Source organism: Plectropomus leopardus, chromosome 17 (assembly GCF_008729295.1).
Source record: "Plectropomus leopardus isolate mb chromosome 17, YSFRI_Pleo_2.0, whole genome shotgun sequence".
NCBI classification, from domain to species: Eukaryota; Metazoa; Chordata; class Actinopteri; order Perciformes; family Serranidae; genus Plectropomus; species Plectropomus leopardus.
Window position 1 is genome coordinate 441,148 of NC_056479.1, and position 19,432 is coordinate 460,579.

Here is a 19,432-nt window from a genome sequence, read left to right on the forward strand (position 1 = left end):
CCTATTGTTTTCATTCCCCTACTTTTTGCTTTTATTTATATAGTTGTTGTCCTTTATTCCCTTCATCCAGTGCATTTGCTGAGCAGTCATATTTGTCATATCACTGCTGTAGCTCCAGCTTTACTGAAAGCTTCCTCCATAGTTCTGTTTTGTTTAAGGGCTTATGTAACTAAAGAATCAGCCATTTCATTCCCTTCAATGCCCCTATGAGCTGGGATTTACATTCACCTGACTGCTGTCTGAAATCATGGAGTCTGAAAAGTGCTTCATATATTTCATGAATTATATCCGGTCTGTTTTGAGAAGACATAAACTGCAAAGATGACAGCGCTGACAGTCAGTCTCAGCATAATACCTTTTTTACTTTACAACTCTATACAGTGTTCAGTGATCTGGTGTCCATACCTTAACATCACATCAACATTAAATGTGGAAATACAAAAGCAAGCCCGGTACTTCCATTCTTATTCTCCTTCCATCCATTGGTATTTATTGTTATGATTTTTTGATGTGTTGTTCTTAATCTTTCTTCATAGACACAGATATATAAGATCATAATACAGCAGTGAGCTTTTAAAAACCAATGGGCATATGATGACACTGTGCCCCTCGACATATTTAATTGACATGGCTTTAGAATGTCGCCTTCAAAGTAAGGTGGTCTCATTTTGTGAAATACATGCTGCCTCAACTCCTCTCTCTTCCCGTCTTTTCCTCGACTCCTCCGCTCACATCTCTTGTGGGCCAGACTAAGACCTGAGGAGAGGAATCAAGGAGGTACAAATCAGGGCAATGGAGCAGGGCCCTGATGTTTTTCAGAGCACACAAAACAGACAGCTGTCAGACTGACAGGGGGAACATACTGGCTGCATTTGGCAAACTGTGTATTGGACTGAAGTAGTTCTAGGGCCTTGGTTCTATAATTGATGAGTCCAGAGATTCTGGTCTGGGTATTTATGGTCTCCTTTTTATAAAACATAAACAAACAAAAGTAAATGAATATACAAGCCTACCCCAAATATTTATTTTCTCAGCTTTTAATTCCAGCCAGCCCAATCAGTAAAAAGCAACATATACAAGTACTTATTAATTTATTTACACTTTTAAAATACACAAATACAGTGGCATTACAACAAAAGATTTAAGGTGGGAGTGGAGAAACACATTTGTCATGAATCCACACCAGGAGATGACTTATTGAATATGAATAAGCAGATTCCCTGCACAGTTAAAAGCAAAGTAGGATAGAAGGAGACAAAATAAGACATGACTGAGCAGAAGACATGACAGACTGAAAATACTATTACCCCTTGTAAAGCGTACTTGCATCTATTATAGTACTTATAGACAAGTTAATTCATGACTTTTTTTGTTTGTTTTTCAAGCCCACAGGTGAGGTACACCTGAAACAACAATTACAAAAACCTAATGGAGTGAGGTGTTCCCAGTCCCTCTATACACAACCACCATCAGCCACCACCATACACACAGTAGCACATCCTACACAACAGAACAAACTGGGACTAATTACCACTACAGCCCCTCTCCCCCTTAACCCCAGTACACATGAATCACCTAAACGTCTTTGCAGCTGGTGCACCACATCGAGTATTCTCTACTTCAGACTCTGGAGGATTCATTTGTCAGACTGTCCAAATGGATGACAGAAGTCACCACAAAAAGACACATGAGGCTCTCAGCTTCAATACAGCTGGGACATAGCCATGACACAGCTGGGACGCAGTCGGTGGAATTTCGGAATTTCTCTCATAAGACAACACTCAGTGAGTAGCTCTCCAAAACCTCCTCACTTCCATTGAGCCCAAAGTTAAAGCACTCACAGTGTCACATTGTGAATGTCTCGTGAGGATGTCCTAGGCTGGTCAGAAAGATCAATATTGGAGCTGATGGTGTTTATTGGAAATGTCTTGGTTACATTTAACGTGATTGTTTCTTTAGGTCATTGCATCTCTGACCTACAGCTGATTAAATGTCTGCAGGGTCGCACCACAAACACTGGCATTATTATCGTACTTCCAATAAAATGCCGGACCTGCAACAACTGATCAAAAGAAAAATGATCAAAATTTAGACAGTTGGGGCTTAGATATGAACTCTCCCCAAGAGTGGATCACCACCATTCTTACTGGCCTGGGTCCACACCTCTGAATCTACCCACTCCGCCGTATTCAGGTTGATTTGTCTGGCATTGTGACACCAGACAGCGGTTTCTAGGTAAAATAAAAAACAATCCATTTGGCACCACAGGGGGGACATACAGAGAGGACAGAGCAAATGCTCAATATTAAGTGGTTTGGATTGCGATAAGGTGACAAGTAATGGATTGGAATGGTGCCCAATTCTAACCAATTATCAATTACCAATTAGCCAACCATTATGCCTCCATGATGGATTTACTAGCTCCCTGTTTGCTGTGGGCTGGCTGACAGTACATTTACATGCACAGTGAAATGGAGCTACACTTATAATTATAACTTTATTAGGCCAATTAATTGGACTACTGTCCTTGTCCCAGTACACAAGCAGAGGGGGAGAATCCAATTAGTGATGAAGTATGTTCGGATCCTCCATGGCAGGTGGAGGTATGCTCCCTTTCAGCTAGTTGCTATTGGACATTCTTCCTGTTGACCTTTTGTGTTGCAAACAGGTAGGATGACAAATGATGACAACTTTTTGGCACTGTACATTTTGTACATGCTCTGCAGTTTATTTTTTTTAACTTTGTCTTGTTTTGTTTTCTTCCTTTTTCCCAGCTTTCTTATCAGAAGTTATGCTGTTCGATTCCCAGGTCAAAGCCCAGCGCAGGGACTATGGAGTACGTGTGGAACATTAGGCCACTTCAGGTCTGGCTGAGGCGTATACATGACGGAGTAGCTCCATACCCAACTGAATTATCTAGGTGTGTTAGCCTGATTTTGTATTTCAGTCAGACTAACATGTTTACATGTACTTTTAAGTCTGTTTTTACTAGAACTAAGACAATAATTTCACTTTCACTAAAATTATGTAGACGTAATGAGTGTAAACTGAACTAAAATAAGCATCATTACATTGAAAAAGACATTTTAGCACTCAAGGTCTATTTTTGTAGCGTTTACTGGACTGATATTCGACTGACATCTCCAGACAAGCAGTATCCAACTCTCTGAAATTTTGGTCAAAGCTCATCAATAAGAGAAACAATGAGTGTTTGATGCAGTCTAGTTAGAAAATGGCCAGTGCTGTAAGTGGAAAAAAGCTAAATGGAGGCAGAGGGTTGGGTGGTCTACAGTGCGTTAAGGAGGCAAAGAAGTTCATACCTAAAAGAAAATGCCCCTAAACATGTTCTTTCCACCCCTTTGAGCTTTTAGATCCCTAAGACAGAACCACACAAACAAACACAAAACCACATCACTATGCACCGGCTTATAACAGCATCTCATCTGTTCAGTGTGGACAGATGGTTCCATTCACAGCTTTCCAAAGCAGCACACTGCCGTCACAACCTGAAGACACAGAGAAAATGTGCTGTGTTTTTACATTAACTACAACATCCTGCTTGCAACACACCTGAGGTTGACAAAAACAAACACTTGCACTATGTGACCACATTTGAAAAAAAGAACATTAAAAGATCTTTTGTGCCATTTTAAAAACAAAGGGGTTATCCCACCATTACATTTATGCCTAAAACATGAAAAAAAGAAGTTGACTTGTGGGATTTAAGAAGTCTTTCAGGATACAAAATATAGGTTAGGCACTGTCCTTTAACACTGCCATGATGGATCATGTGTCCTCCTGCTTTCGTGATTGAAAATGTCCCACACACTATTTTCTACAGCTAACGGACTTGTCATTCGCCAGTCCACTGTTAAAGCCCTGAAGTCTCATCAGTGGAGCTGGTGGAAGAGAAGTAAGAATGCCGAAGAACTCTAATCATATAACTGAGTTAAAAAACACAAAACAACAACAAAAAGACAGATGCCAGAGAAAAGTGAATCCATGGCTTCATCAGCAGTGGGGGGGGGAGCTGCTACCAAACATTGCAGCCACTCATCTCTCTCTCTCTCTCACTCACTCACACACACACACACACACTCTTCTGGTAAACAAGAGCGCAGCCACACTCTGATGCATTGGTTGTTGGTGGTCCTCTGTGTGTGTGTGTGTGTGTGTGTGTGTGCTGCAGGTGGTGCATGTTGAGGCCTCCATGGTGTGCACAGGTGGATGGGAGGGTTTCACCGTGGAGCTGCAGACTGGAGGCCGCTGGGTGTGACCCGGGACAAGGCCTGCAAAGACACATGATGATGACATCATCAACATAAGTAGCAACTGGAAATAGACAGTATGGGTCCTTCTCATTATGCTAATATATGCCTCCTTGCCATCTCTCTCCTCCTGTGACCCACAAATTGCTCCCCCTGTACCATCATGAAAGACTTTGCAATCCCTTTAATGCAGCTCAAGGAGACGAGGAAAGAGGAGGCTTCTGGAGGAGTTTAGAGTGAAGAAAAACTGATGTATCCTACACAGAAGTCTCTTATTACTCACATTGCTGACTTTATAGTGTTGTGTATAGGGATCTAAAGAAAAGTCACATGATGAGATGCAAAATAATGTGCCGTCAACTTGTGTGTGACAAACATAAAAACTGAAGAATGTTTAGGATACTTTAGGTTAGTTTAGGATAGGACAGTGTTCTGGCATCCGCAAAGAGGCTGTTTTTTGTTTGTCTTTTTATTTTTCAATACAATCTATATACTTACATTCTTCTCCGTGGTGTATTATTGTGCAGATAACAATAATGCAAGTTAATAATGAGTCAAAGTAATCATGATTCTGATCTTTACAAAAAGTAGAAAATCTGAAATTTGATTAAAAAAAACAACCAACATCACCAAGCCAAATTTACGGATACAAATTTACATTCATTTTACATAACCACTTTTCCTCGTAAGAGTCCCGCGGGGGCTGAAGCGTATCCCAGCTGTCATTGGGCGAGGGGCAGGGTACACTCTGGACAGGCTGCTAGACTATCACAGGGCTGATACATAGAGACAGACAATCATTCACACTCACATTCACACCTACGGGCAATTTAGAGTCACCAATTAACCTGACCTGCAAGTCTTTAGTATGTGGGAGAAAGCCGGAGAACCCAGAGAAAACCCATGCTGACAAAGGGATGCAAACTCCGCACAGAAGGACACCCCTGACCAAGGTCCGAACCTTGCCCCAACCTGGGCAGGGACCCTCTTGCTGCGAGGCAACAGTGCTAACCACTACAACACCATGCTGCCCAAATTTACAATTTACTAGAATAACTGCCACACGGTTGTATGCCTCCAAGCACCAGTCAGTTTGCACTTAGTTTACATCCATGTCTGGGAAAACATGGATACTTCACACAAGTTTAACTTTTGGAATGCAATAGTGCGCACCACGTCATGTGACGTGCAATAACCAATCACAGATGGCAGATATCTTTCCTTTCCTCTGTAAATATCAGTCTGTGATAAATATGGAGGAGAAATTGATCAGTTAATGCAGAGATAACATAAGCTTCACATCTTTCCCATGGACAATATTTTAGGCCTAATACACACTTAAAAACAGCTGGAAGAAGATCAGCTCTGCACTCAGGATTTCTGCTTAGAAGGCTGTAATATGCTGCTGGTTAGGGTTGCTTAGCAACCTCAGACGCAACCTCTGCACCCATGAAAGTTATCACAGAGTGGACACAAGAGTAGCACCCAGCACCCAACCTCAAATTTTCCAGGCAGTTAAAGATGTGGCATGTGTATGGCCTCCAGCAGAGTGGTGAAGTAATAAGTCCTAGAACGCAGAAGTCCGTTAGCCTTTTAGCACTTCCAGTTCCCTCTTCCTACAGTCTATGGGTTTTTTGAATGAGTTTTGGGTCAAATGCCTTCAATAAGGTCTGTGGTTAACACAGGCTAAAGATATTTAGACATTTTGTTCTGCAACATAAAATATGTCTGCTTAAACCAGATTTTTGAACTTTTAAGGTTTTACTCTTTAAAAAAATGCAGTTGCTAACAAGTGGCTAAATGGGGCTACAGTTTTTGTCAGGGACATGACACATAATCACACTGGACACAGAAACTCATTAAACCCCCTTGTCCGCCTTTACAGTGTCGCACTCAAACTTGTAGATTTATTTTTAATATTTTCCGATCGTGTTTTAAAGTCTTTTTACAGTGTTTGCAGTTGTGACATTTATGTTGTGCGACTATGATGTAATTTATGCATAGCCTAACAATAGCTTTTTGTTTCTGGCGACTTCATTTACGCTTCAAAACACAAAAGTGGTGTTCACCTGTGAAGATTATCATGCTGAACAAAACGTGTAAGTATCATAAAGTTGTGTTCGTCACAGAGCTTATTTTTGCAGATAATCGAAAATCCAATTCAAAAATCCTGTAAGGTTTTTCACAAGAGAACCAGTGCGATGCCAACTTTCTGGTTGGCCTACAAAAATACGTCATCCCTTCACCACTCTATGGAGTTCAACTTCCAAGTCAGTCAGTTTTTACATTTCAGTTTTCAGGTTTTTTTCAGTGTATTTGGGCTTTCACATTTTTCCATATTTCAGCAATACTTCACAATTAACTTTAGCTTTCAGCAGTCACCCACAACGTCTGCAGGAATTTCATTTTCTACTTATATTTAATTTATTTTTGACAATTTTCATCACACAACTGAGAACAGACTAAACAGTTCATAACATTTGCTGTGGTGCAAAGCAAAACCCTCCCTTTGTTCTCCTTCATTCCCATGATCCACTGTATGAGTGGAACTCTACTCCTGCTCTTCTGCCAAGGCAAAGCCTCGTACATTCTACGCAGTGTGTGTCTTTGAGTGAGTTACCTGTGAGGACATGCGGGATGTGTCCTGGCGTCCCGTCAGGTCTGAAGAGGAGATGTTGACAGGTGCCCCACGATGAAGGCGCATGCTCACCTTCCTCTCCTTCTCCATACCTGAAAGACAAAAAGGTACAGATGATCACAATCAGTGGGTAGAGAAATGCTGTCAAAGTAAAACTATACATCACATTACAATAGACATGAAAAATCTACTGATATATCAGTTGACTTCTGCTTTACATTTGGCTGTTGATAGTCTGCAAATGCACTTGCACTCATATAGCCCTTTTCTAGTCATTCAACCATTTGAAGTGCTTTCACACTAGGAGCCACATTCACCTATTTTCACACAGACAGACAGACAGACGCGACAGCCATCGGGAACCATTTGGGGGCTTAGTGTCTTGTCCAGAGGAGCCAGCGACTGAACCACAAATATTGAGATACACGACCCGCTCTAACTCCAGGCATTCATTCTGGGGAAAACCTGGTCTTATCAGGAGGGATGGCATCCATACCACTATGGATGTAGCTGCTCTCCTCTCTAGGAATCTGGCTGAGTTTATTAGAGTCTCAAAGCCATGACGATCCAGATTTGGGACCAGGTGGCAGAGTCACAGTCTTACACTATGGGTGTGTGACTGTGCTAGAGGAAGCTCAGGGAAGCATATAATAAAAACAGTGTCTGTCAGGGGACCACTTAAATGGTTTAGATCTAAAATAAACAAAAGGGGAGTTGTACACGAAAATCTACTAAAAATTAACACATCTGCTATCAAAGAGCATCTTAACAGAAGATTAAATGCGGACTTTTGAACATCAGATCCCTATCATCTAAAGTTCTTTTAATATCGGATAATCATATTGATTTATTCTGTCTCACGGAGACCTGGCTGTGTCCTGTGTCATATAAATATTCACGTTGTTTAAGCCACTGGCTGAGGAGGGGGAGTCACTGCCATTTTTGATTCAAGATTAGTAATTCATCCAAAAGCTAATCTAAATTATAATTCATTTGAAAGTCTTTTTCTTGGTCTTTCACACCCAACCTGGAAAACTTAACAACTCATTCAATTTGTTATAATGTACTGCACTCCCAGCCCATACTCTGAATTCTTATCTGAATTTTGAGTTTATATCAAGTTTAGTGCTTAAATCAGACAAAGTAGTTATCGTAGGTGATTTCAACATTCACATGGACATTAATAATGATAACCTCAATGTTGCATTTTTCACATTATTGGAATCAATTGGCTTCAGTCAGTGTTCATAAACCACTCAGTGCTTCAACTATGCCCTGGATCTTATCCCGGTGTACAGCATTGAAATTGAAGATTTCAAAGTCTTCCCTGAGAATCTCGCTCTGTTGGACCATTATTTAAAACTTTCGATTTTCTGTTACTCGATTACACGCCTCTCAGCAAGAGATACTATACTAGATGTCTGTCCGATGGTGCAGTAGCTAAATTTAAGGAATTGATTCCTTCTGCTACCATGTCTCAATGTGACTGAGAACGCTTTTACTAATTTAACTCACTCTCTAATTGATTGTCTTGTTGATATTTCTACTGCCTCACTGCGATCAACTCTTGACTCCGTTGCACCTTTTAATCAGAAAATAATGAAACAAAGAAAATTAGCTCCATGGTTTAACCCCCAGACCCGCAAATTAAAACAAATATCGCAAAAATTTTAAAGAAATTGGCATTCAACCAACCTGGAAGAGTTCCATTTAGTCAGGCAGGACAGTCTTAAAACATATAGAAAGGCCCTCCGCCATGCCAAAGGTTTCTTTTCAACACTGTAGCCAGGCTCAGACTCACAGCTCCATCGAGCCTTGTATTCCTTTGGCCCTCAGTAGCGATGACTTTATGAGTCTCTTTAATGAAAAAATTATAACTTTTAGAGATAAAATCCATCACCTCTTACATTTAACCGACCTGACCTCAGACACAAGCAATTTGGATACAGCGGTAGGGCCTAATGTTTATATAGACTGTTTTTCCCACATTGATTTTCACCAACTCTCTACATTGATTTCTGCATCCAAGCCATCAACATGCCTGTTAGACCCCATTCCAACTAGGCTACTTAAGGAAGTTTTACCCTTAATTGACAACTCTTTATTAGATGTAATCAATGTGTTTCTATTAACAGGATATGTACCACAGTCCTTTAAAGTAGCTGTCATTAAACCTCTACTAAAGTAGTTGCTCATGAGGTGACAGTTGGTGAACTAGAGCGTGCAGCTAGGTCAAGTTTAGCAGGACTGAAAAGGTGGTTGGACGAAATGGGTGCCAAAAAAGATGGACCCTGCAGGCCAAATTTCTTCTAAAATTGTGTCCATATTTTTATAGTCTGACAAATTATTGGGTGGTCAACATGTGAGCTAGCAATAAGAGTAAGAGGGGAAGTGACCAGAGACTGTGTAGGGGCCATCAGAGACTCCATCCTCACCCCAGCCCAGGCAACAGGCAGCCCATCAGGCTAGCTCTGTTTTCACCTCACTGCCCAGCAATGGTAAAGTCAAGTTTTGGAAAAACTGTTCATATTATGTGTTGGAATTGCAAGTGTTCAAATTTTTGTAATAATCAGCAAATGCAAATGTGTCATTGATTAGTTTGTTATTGGTGGTAATATTGCCTGATAGTGTTTTAATCTGAGTAATTTGATGAGTCACAAATGATTGTTGGGCTTGGTGGGCCGAAAATCTGCCCACTTCATCCCCATATTCAAATACCGAGTAGAATGCCCTCTGGAACTGCTGCTCAGCTCGGGCTGTCGACACCAAATCAAATCCGTTGTGAGACTGAGTAGCCTTTGAAAAGTTTCTGGGATAGGAGAGGCCGAGTGGTAGCTATCCAAGCCAGCGGCCTCAGAAGGCATGTTAATTTTAGTCAGTTGCCTCTTGTTGCTCTTTGATGAGTAGATGTTTGATTTGCCCACGTAAATAGATTTTAAGTGTTTACCAAAATGTACGATGTGAGAGTTCAGGTACAGCATAGTTTTGGTGAAAAAAGTAATGTGTATCAATAAATTTCACAATATCAGCCTCTGACAAGAGACGGGGATTGAGGTGCCATGCTCTAGATTGGCCTAGGACTGTCTGGAAATGCAAGGTTGAAAGAAAAGGGGTCATGGTCTGAGATTATTATGCCATGATATACCAGTCGACTGATGAGTGGGATGAGCTTGGTATGAAAAAGAAAAAAGTTGTTGTGTGAGTAGGTGTGATGTACAGGAGAGAAAAAGGAGAAGGCTTTTGTTATTGGTAACTCAGTCTCGAGGGGTCAAAGAGGCTGTATTGTTTAATTAAATTGTTTATGGACATTGTAATCTTGGTTAAAGGAGCAACTCTGTGTGAGGAGCAGTCCAGTTCAGGCTTAAATACACAAATGAAGTCTCAGCCAATAATTAGAACATGATTATCGGCATTCGGGGGCAGGCCGGCCAAAATAATAAACCTACCGTTTCTGTCTGCGATAATTCTGTCAGAGTCAAAGGTGATATTTTTATGTATGATAATGGCTGTGCCTCTGGCTTTTAAATTAAACTTGGGATGGAATATTTTCCCAGCCCAGCTCCTATGAATCCTGGCAACATCCACAGGATGCAAATGTGTTCCCAGACAGACAAAAGCTATATCGGTTTGAAGATGTGCAAGATGGGCAAGGACTCTGTTCCATTTAATGGGATTATTCAGGCCTTTTATGTTCTATGTGGTAGACTAAATTTTCCTATCACAGAACCTACTCATAAAGGGTAAATAAATCTATCAGATGGGAAATACATGATACATATAAATAACATAATGACAAAACAGACAAGAAGAATGTTAACCCACCCTCCCAACCCGTAGGCACCTACCCAAACTATGCACACTAGCCCTTTAAACCATGAAGTCTGCTTATAGAGCATCAACTTGCTACTCTAACTTCTTGTAGCTCCTCCAGATAACTATAAACACTCATATATGGAGGGGAACACATAAATATGTGCATATAACACAGATGCCTTCAGAGGCATATATTGAAAAACACTCAATATTCATTAAAATCTTGCATGGCTGTTACTTCACACATGTGAACCAAAGGAAAGCTGTCCAGCAAGCACTGTAACAGTCACAGGCTACAATGAACAATGTGTGTGTGGAGTGAGGCCAGAAAAGATAAGGCAGAACAATTCCTCAGTCATTATTACCTGTGGCCCCGGTCTCCTTGACGCTGTCCATAAGGCTGGCATGACATTCTTGGTGATAAATGCATAAGCATCTTGTGGCAACTTGAACTCCTCCTGGGCACCAAGTGAAGGCAGCCCGTGTTCGAGCCAAGTCCGCAATGTAGTCCAGGTAAATGCTCATCTTATTCCCTCTCAACCAGCACGTTCCCAAGACAGATGGAGAATTAATTCCTTCATTTGGAAATGATGCAGCGAGCAATCATAGCACGCAGTGCACCAGATGGATTAGGTGGCCGAAGTGCGCGGTGAGCGCAGTCCAACTCAAGTTTGCGAGGGAAACTGTCTGCACCAAAAATCTCAGTTAAGGTGGCTTCCATAAACGCAGTAGGATGGTTCCCTTCAGCTTTCTCAGGGATCCCAACAACTCGGATATTTTTTCAGTGGGATCGGTTCTCCAGATCATCCAGTCAGGCTTGCAGCCTCTTGTTCGGGGCCTTTAAGGCAGCGTGGTTGGATTCCAGCTGGCTAACTCTCCCGTCCACCATGGATAGGCCTTCCTCAATATCCTGAATCTTCTGACTGTTAGCAGAAACTGGCACTTAAAGAAGTAACAGAGATACGCAGTTCAGCCAGGATTTCTTCCATCATTGCTGCGACGTCGAAGCGAATGTCACTCAGGAGACTTGTCAGATAATTCTGCCCAGAGTCCCCATTAGCATTGTTGTTGTTGCTACTGCTAGTTTTAACTAGTGCTTGTGGGCTGTGGGTTGCAGGCTTGTTGTAATTAGATCTGGTAGATGGTTTTGCACTCATTTTGTTGAGGCAAGGCATCGGGAGGCTAAACGCAAACATCTTAGTGCTCTGCGCGTGTTCTTGCAATTCAAATGGTGTGGTGCAATTACCAAGAAAATGAAAAAAATAGAAGCTAGGTTGAGACCTCTTCATGCCGGCATGACACCGGAAGCGGAGGGTGATTATTATGATTATTACCAAATTGATACGTTTTTGAGTATAAATAAAACCCGACATCTCTGCATTTATACTAAAGGAGACACTGAAAGGAAAAAATTGCTGAACTAACCAAGCGAATTGCCCAATCAGACAATATAAAAGCCACCTCACCAACCCCAGATGTGTATAAGAAGCACCTCTCTTTACAATCATATTTTAACACACTGATGGCAGACCATGTTGCTGAACTACTCCTCAAAACCAGATGTAGTTATTATGAGCATGGTGACAAAGCTGATAAATTGTTGGCACACCAATTACGACAGACCACTTCCTCTCATCAGATTCCTCAAATTCTAACATCTTCAGGTATCACTTTAGACCCCAAAGAAATGAATGAGGAATTTAAGGACTACTATGCCTTATTGTACACATCTGAAGTTCATTCAGACACACGAGACTTTGACATTTTTTTTGCTACACTTAAAATCCCTTTGGTTCACCCTGACATGGTTAAAACATTTAAAAATGCAATTACTACAACAGAACTTTCTGCGGATATTTCCTCTTTGCAAGGTGGCAAATGCCCAGGGCCAGATGGCTATCCAGTAGAGTTTTAGAGAAAATTTCAACACAAGTTAGCCCCTTTTTAATAGATATGTTCAATGAATCGTTTGAATCTCATAGCCTCCCTTAAAGACTCAATCAAGCTTCTATTTCTCTTATACTGAAAAAGAATAAAGATCCCCTTGCCTGCTCCTCTTACCGACCAATATACTTGTTAAGTGTGGATTTCAAGCTGCTGTCCAAAAAGCTCGAACTGTGCTTCAAAAATGTGTTACCAAACATCATCTCTCCTGACCAACCTGGATTTATTAAGAATTAACTTAAGACATCTTTTTAATACAGTCTACTGTCCCCCCACAACCTCTGTACCAGAAGCTGATATCCTTAGACGCCGAAAAGGCTTTTGACCAGGTGGAGTAGAAGTATCTTTATCTTCTTTCCTTAGAGAAGTTTGGCTTTGGTGGAAATTTTATTGCATGGGTGAAGCTACTGTATCCACTGCTTCACTCATCTAGGAGTTCAGGTAACTGACAAATTTAGAGTCCTTTATAAAGCTTTAAGCTAAACTTTGCTCCCCTTCCAATTCATGTCCAAGAAGACTTTGACCAATGGTCAGTGCTTAATCTTTCTTTAGTCGCCTGAATCGATTCCATTTAGATGAGCACTCTCCCCAAATACTTATATTTGTTTCAATATATACCTATTTTCCTCATTCAAATTCTTTTCAGTAGAATAGATAACATTATTTTAGAATCTATTTGGAATTTAAAAAAAAAAAAAAAACCTCTAAGAATACGCAAACAATTTTTACAGAGGCCAAAGGTGCTGGAATGGCTCTACTGAATTTTAGTAGAGCCATTCCAGCACTGCCAATCTTAGAATAATGCATTTCTGGCTACAGCGTAATTCAGCCCCCACCCCTCCTATTTGGCTTAAAATGGTTGACGCTTCCTGTTCCCAGTGTCACTTCCAGCATTAGTTCATACCCCCATTAAGAGTTCCTGTTCAGACTTCACAAAAAATGTAACTGTCAAAACATCCTTGAGAATCTGGTGTCAGTTCAGACGTCATTTTTGTCTTTAGTCATATTCTACATTAGCCCCAATAACTGCAAACCATGTCTTTCCTCTATCCTTGATAGATGGTGCATTTACAATTTGTTCCATCCTACACATCAAATCAAGCAAAGATCTATATTTGAATAATACTTTGGCATCTTTCCAACAACTATCTGAAAAGTTTTCCCTACCTAAGCAACATTTCTTTAAATATCTTCAGGTCCGTAGTTTTGTTAGCAGTAGGCTCCCTCAGTTTCAACTTTGGGAAGTGGACCTGGGAGTGGGGATTCCCGAAGAAGTTTGGGAGGATGTCGTTGAAAAAGCACACAAATCATTTGTCTGTGTAAAATATGGTCTGATCCAGTGCAAAATTTTACACCACATCCATTTTACTAAGCTTAAGCTCTCTAAGATATACAAAGATGTGGTCCCAACTTGTGACAGCTGCTGCCAAGCACCGGCAGGTCTGCCCTGTATTAGAAACCTACTGGGGAGAATCTTTGGATCACTGTCGAGGGTTACTGGGAGATCTGTAGAGCCTAATACTATGATTGCACTATTTAGTGCAACTCCACCCACAGTGCCTCTCTCCTCCATTAAAGCAAACTTTACAGCCTTTGTCACACTGCTAACCACCTAATATTAGTCTCCTAAACGCACTTCACACACTGTTTGGATAAGGAATGTCCTTAATTTTGCCAGGCTAGAAAAAATCTGGTGCATAATGAAGGGCTCGCTGAGGAAATTTTGCATGATGTGGGACCCGTTTTTCAAACATGTACAAGAGCTGGACTTTCTAGATATCCAAGATTGGTTGACCATGTATTTTGGAGCCATTAAAGTGTGATGTGACAGATCAACAACAGTTATATAATATATATTATTATGTTGTTTGTTTGTTTTTTAATAACTATTATGATTAGTAGTAGTAGTAGTAGTAGTAGTAGTAGTTTTTTAAGTTTAAGTTTTTGTTTATGGGTGGGTACTGATTTGATCTGTAGTATTTGTCTTGTCTTAGCCCTGTCTTGGTTTTGTATTGCTTTTTCTTTCACTTGCTACTGACAATTTTCTTAAATCTTGTTTGGCTTGACCATTTATTACTTTCTTTTTTTACTGTCCTTAGCTGTCTTGTTTGAAAAATTAAATTAACAGATTTTGGTGAAAAAAATCCTTGAGAAAGTAGTTGCTAATCAGCTTTGTGACTTTCTTCAAGATAATAGTTTATTCAAGGATTTTCAGTCAGGTTTCAGAGTTCATCATAGTACAGAGAAGGCACTAGTAAAAAATTATTAATGACACCATTGACTATCAAATCCTACTGCACAGACTGGAACACTTAACTGGCCTTAAAGGAACAGCACTAAGCTGGTTTAAATCATACTTATATATATATATATATATATATTAAATAAGACATATCCTGTCTCAAACTAGTACACGCATTTGTTACTTCTAGGCTGGATTATTGTAACACCCTAATATCCGAACGCCTTAACAAGTCTCTGAAGTCTCTCCGCTGCTGCACGTGTGCTTACGGAAATCAAGAAAAGGGACCATGTTTCTCCTGTTTTAGCTTCTTTGCACTGGCTCCCTGTAAAATCCATAATTGAATTTAAAATCCTCCTTCTAACCTACAAAGCTCTGAATGGACAGGCTCCGTTCTATCTGTTGGAGCTCATAGTTCCCTATCAACCCCCAAGAGCACTGCGCTCTGAAAACGCAGGGTTACTTGTGGTTCCCAAAGTCTCCAAATGTAAGGGATGGGAGCCAGACCCTTCAGTTACCACACTCCTTTTATGGAAACATCTTCCAGTTTCGGTCAGGGAGGCAGACACCGTATCCACTTTTAAGGGTAGACTTAAGACCATCCTCTTTGATAAAGCATATAATTAGGGCTGGTTCAGGTTGCCTGGACCAGCCCCTAGTTAGGCTGACATAGGTTTAGTCTACCAGGGGACTCTCTGTGATACACTGAGCTCCTTTTTCTTTCCATCTGCAAACACTCTTGTCTTTTTACTGCATTACACTACCTTGGTTGCCTCTCCAGAGCATTCGTGCTCCCTTGTTTCATAGGTTTCCCGGATCTTGGCTGCGCCTGGATCATGGTGATGGCTATGCTGATGCTGTGGCCCTGCCTTTGGCCGTCCTCATGCTGTGGCTGGACTGATGCTGTAGATCCGGCTCGCCTTGATCATGGTCTTGGTTGTGCTGTTGCTGTGGTCTTGTCTGAAGCTGCGCTTTGGTAGCGCAAATGCCGTGATCCTGCTCGACGCAACCTTCTATTACTATTATTGTGTCATTCCTCCACTATTAATATACACATGGGACAATATTTGCACGTAACAGCACATGCTATCAGAGTGCATTTAGTAATTTTACGTCTATCACTATACTATATGATATGCTATTGTTACCATTCTTACTGTGCATCTCTCTCCCTCTCTTTCTTTCTCTTTCCTTTTTGTCATTACTGTAATTTAATTGTTATTTACAACATCTATCACATGTCTGTTTGTCCTGGAGAGGGAGTTTTTGTCTAAGGGCAGAAGGATGTCATATGATGTAGAGCCCTCTGAGGAAAACTGTGTTTTGTATTGATAGGCTTTTTAAATAAAATTGAATTGAATTGAACCACAGCCACTGTGTGTGCATGTGTGAGTGTCGCAGCTAACCTGTATGCAAGGCAGGGTTGAGTGGTGAGGGGGCTGTGACGTCCTGAGCTGCCCTGGCTCTTCCTGAGGCAGAGGCCATGCCCCTGGCCCCTGGGTTCCTGCTGTGCCTCAGCCTCTCCTCCCGCTCACGTCGCTCCCTCTCTGCATCCTCCACAGCCCTGTTGGCACCCTGACACACAAACACATACAGTTACCTGTTATGGTGCTTTTCCACTACATGGTACCGGCTCGACTCAGCTCGGCTCGGCTCGGCTCTGCCTGTTTTCCATTAGGAAAAAGTACCTGGTACCACCTTTTTAGGACCTGCTCTCCTGGGGTTCCAAAAAAGGCCGACCGAGTACCATGAGGTACTACATGGTGACGTGAAACACTGCAGACCACTGATTGGTCAGACAGAATCGTCAGTGTTTGTGTCATCAATGTGCCACATGCATGGAATACACTGAACAGCACCAACATCAAAGCTAATTGTAGCGGCCACGGTTTCGTATCATTTTTTTGTCTTTCCCAAAATGCCAACCAGAAAGATCACACCATGATTGAGGAGGTGCAAACATTCCTCACCTTACTGGCCGATGATCAGCGAGTGCGAGTCTGTGTGTATGCATGGTTCAAATTACAGGGGAGCTAAGGGGAGCTCGGCTCCCCTGAAAGCCTCCCTTTCAAAAATTGTTGACTTTTGTGTTATAGATTATATGTTTTCTGCACATAAAGGTTGCTAAAATATATAAAAAAAGAAGCAATATGTCAATCTTGTGTGTTTATTCACTAATTACATTCCATTTTCGAACATCTGCCTTTAGAACTTCTGTGTCTCCCTGCTGCAGCCAGCTGTGCGTGAAACAGTGCTGTGGTCAAATTCCTACATTCTCGTAGTCACCTGAACTCCTCATCATTCGACAGAAAAGACAGAGAGAAAGAGGAAATGTTACCGGCAGGTATCAGTAGAATCTTTTTCACAGTAACCCTGTTATTGGCCGTGCGTTGCCACACACTTTATGCATGTGACATCTTTTAGTAGTGGTGTGCAACGGAAAATGGGGCTCACCCAAAAGTAACTGTAATTCTAATCCTGTGTGTATATATGTGTCGTGTTGAAAGTGGCGTCACGGCAGTGTCCCAAGGCGTGGCTATGACGACCAGCTACACTGAGGAGGTACTATCTTCTAAAAGGAAAACGGCCATCAGAAAAGTACCCAATACCAAAGGCGAGTAGAGTAGAGCTGGTACCATGTGGTGGAAAAGTGCCATTAGTCTCACAAGTCTTTCTCAGGGACAACAAACTCACTTCCATTGGTGAACAGTCGTTTTTGAAAAACTTGAAAACAAGAAAAGCAAAAGCCACCATAGAAGCCTGTAAGCTGCTCTACCAAAGCTTCAGTTGAGCATTCTAGCTCACACAGATTTATGGTGTAGTGTGGCACAAGATAAAACACCATCACAATGGGCCACATGCAAGAAGGACTCGTACCAACAGGTTTGTTCTTAAGTGGTACGCACAAGGGAATTGAGACAATTCACCAAATTTCTCAAACTTAGAATTTTCTCTCGGGATGATCCAGACCTGTCATATGAGTAGGGATGCACCTATTTATTTTTTTTTTTCTTCATAAATAATTATTTTTTAGTAGATCGACCAATCTAACAACCAACTTATGTATTATTCTAAAGTTTTTTTAGTTACTCATAAAACAATTAATATACAAAAAAAATAATTGTCAAAAACTTGTTTCATTTATATTTGAATAATTTTATTCAAGCGCCTTTTTAAAAACAATGATAATGGTGGAATATTTTAAAATAAGTCCAATTTCCACATCACTGCTGTGTTTTGATATTAATAATAAAAAACAACTGTGATTACTAATAATCAAGACCCTATTTTTCATATGCCTGATCAGTACAATACTGGACCTCTAACTCAAAAGCATTGCTGTGACACATAAAATAATTCAATCACTGTCCATCCCTGAACTGGAAAATCTTTATCTTTTCAAAGATAAGTTGGTTATGGCATGGATTTATTCCATCACTGGAGTAATATTAAGTTTAGGTAATCAGTGGCTAATGTATGAATAAGGAAAATAAAATGAACAGTTTATAGCTCTAACAGTCTGTAACGTTTGATGAAACCTTTTCCTTACTGTGCATGGCCATAAAGAGAAAATATAAAATGGCCAACCAATAACGTGAGGTGACGCAACACGTTCTACGTCTTAATAATCCTAATATATCATACTTGGGTGGGGACAATAAACAGGTCAGTGCTATCTGCTGCTGTCTTTAAGGGATACTTTGCGATCTTAGCTTTGTATCAAAACGGAGTGGGTAGTATGTGTAGATGAACTGTGGTAAACTTTCCTCCATCTAACCAGTGCCTACATATTCCTCCTCACCCCCAGTAAAATTCTTGACGTAATGACGTAATGATGTAATATACATCATTTGGAGGATGAGTTTCTCTGGCTCTTGGGGCCGTTGCTGGAACTACAAGCTATACTTCTGCATTTTCTTATTGCCCACGATTGCCTGCCGCTAGCCACTGCCTTAAGGAGTGTACAGCTGACCAAGAGACTCACCCACCCCTCTCACTGTCACTTACACTTGAAATCTGATCAAAGGGTAAAAGTAGGCTACTACTACTTCTCTCCTCAAATGTTTTCAGAAACATATCTCATTGCCCTGTTTCATCATAATGGCGAGAGCCTGTGAACAGCAGGTGGCGCCCACTTCCTGCATAGTAAAACTCAAGGCCCAAAAAAACACAGATCAAATAGTAAAACTGAGCAGCGCTGATCAGATATAAGCCAGATTCTGTTACTGAGTTGCATATTTCTTTCCTTAAATGTCTTCAGATAGATGCTTTAGCTTACTGTTTCACTGGAATACGACATCCGGCTGGCTGCCATTGTTTCACACGTACCATTCCACTTCACCGACCAGTAGGAGCACAGCATTCTGACAGTTGTAGGTTTTCTAGCTTTTGAGCAAAAGCGTCCTTTTTCTCTGTTTTCTGTGGTCATGTAGCACCAATTTGAAAAGTATTTGCATATTTCTGCTGCACAGCAGTTGTACTTCTGTGATAAGCCGTTTTAGCTGCAGTCATGGGCTGCGGCTTGCC

The 19,432-nt window shown here is 41.0% G+C and overlaps 1 protein-coding gene across 2 annotated transcripts in view; it reads right to left on the minus strand.

Annotated features, from left to right (window-relative positions):
* Positions 1–1,021: 1,021 nt before the first annotated feature.
* csnk1da (casein kinase 1, delta a) overlaps positions 1,022–19,432 on the minus strand; it is a 40,527-nt gene continuing 22,116 nt past the window's right edge. The window contains exons 7-9 of one of the 2 annotated variants that reach the window (XM_042504884.1): positions 16,312–16,480; positions 6,889–6,998; positions 1,022–4,289 (exon numbers count right to left, since the gene is read on the minus strand). In XM_042504884.1, coding sequence (XP_042360818.1) covers positions 4,239–4,289; positions 6,889–6,998; positions 16,312–16,480 — 330 coding nt within the window. In that variant the 3' untranslated portion in view covers positions 1,022–4,238. Of the gene's footprint in view, positions 4,290–6,888; positions 6,999–15,669; positions 15,902–16,311; positions 16,481–19,432 lie in introns of those variants that run through there. The other variant, XR_006106707.1, reaches the window with a different exon arrangement.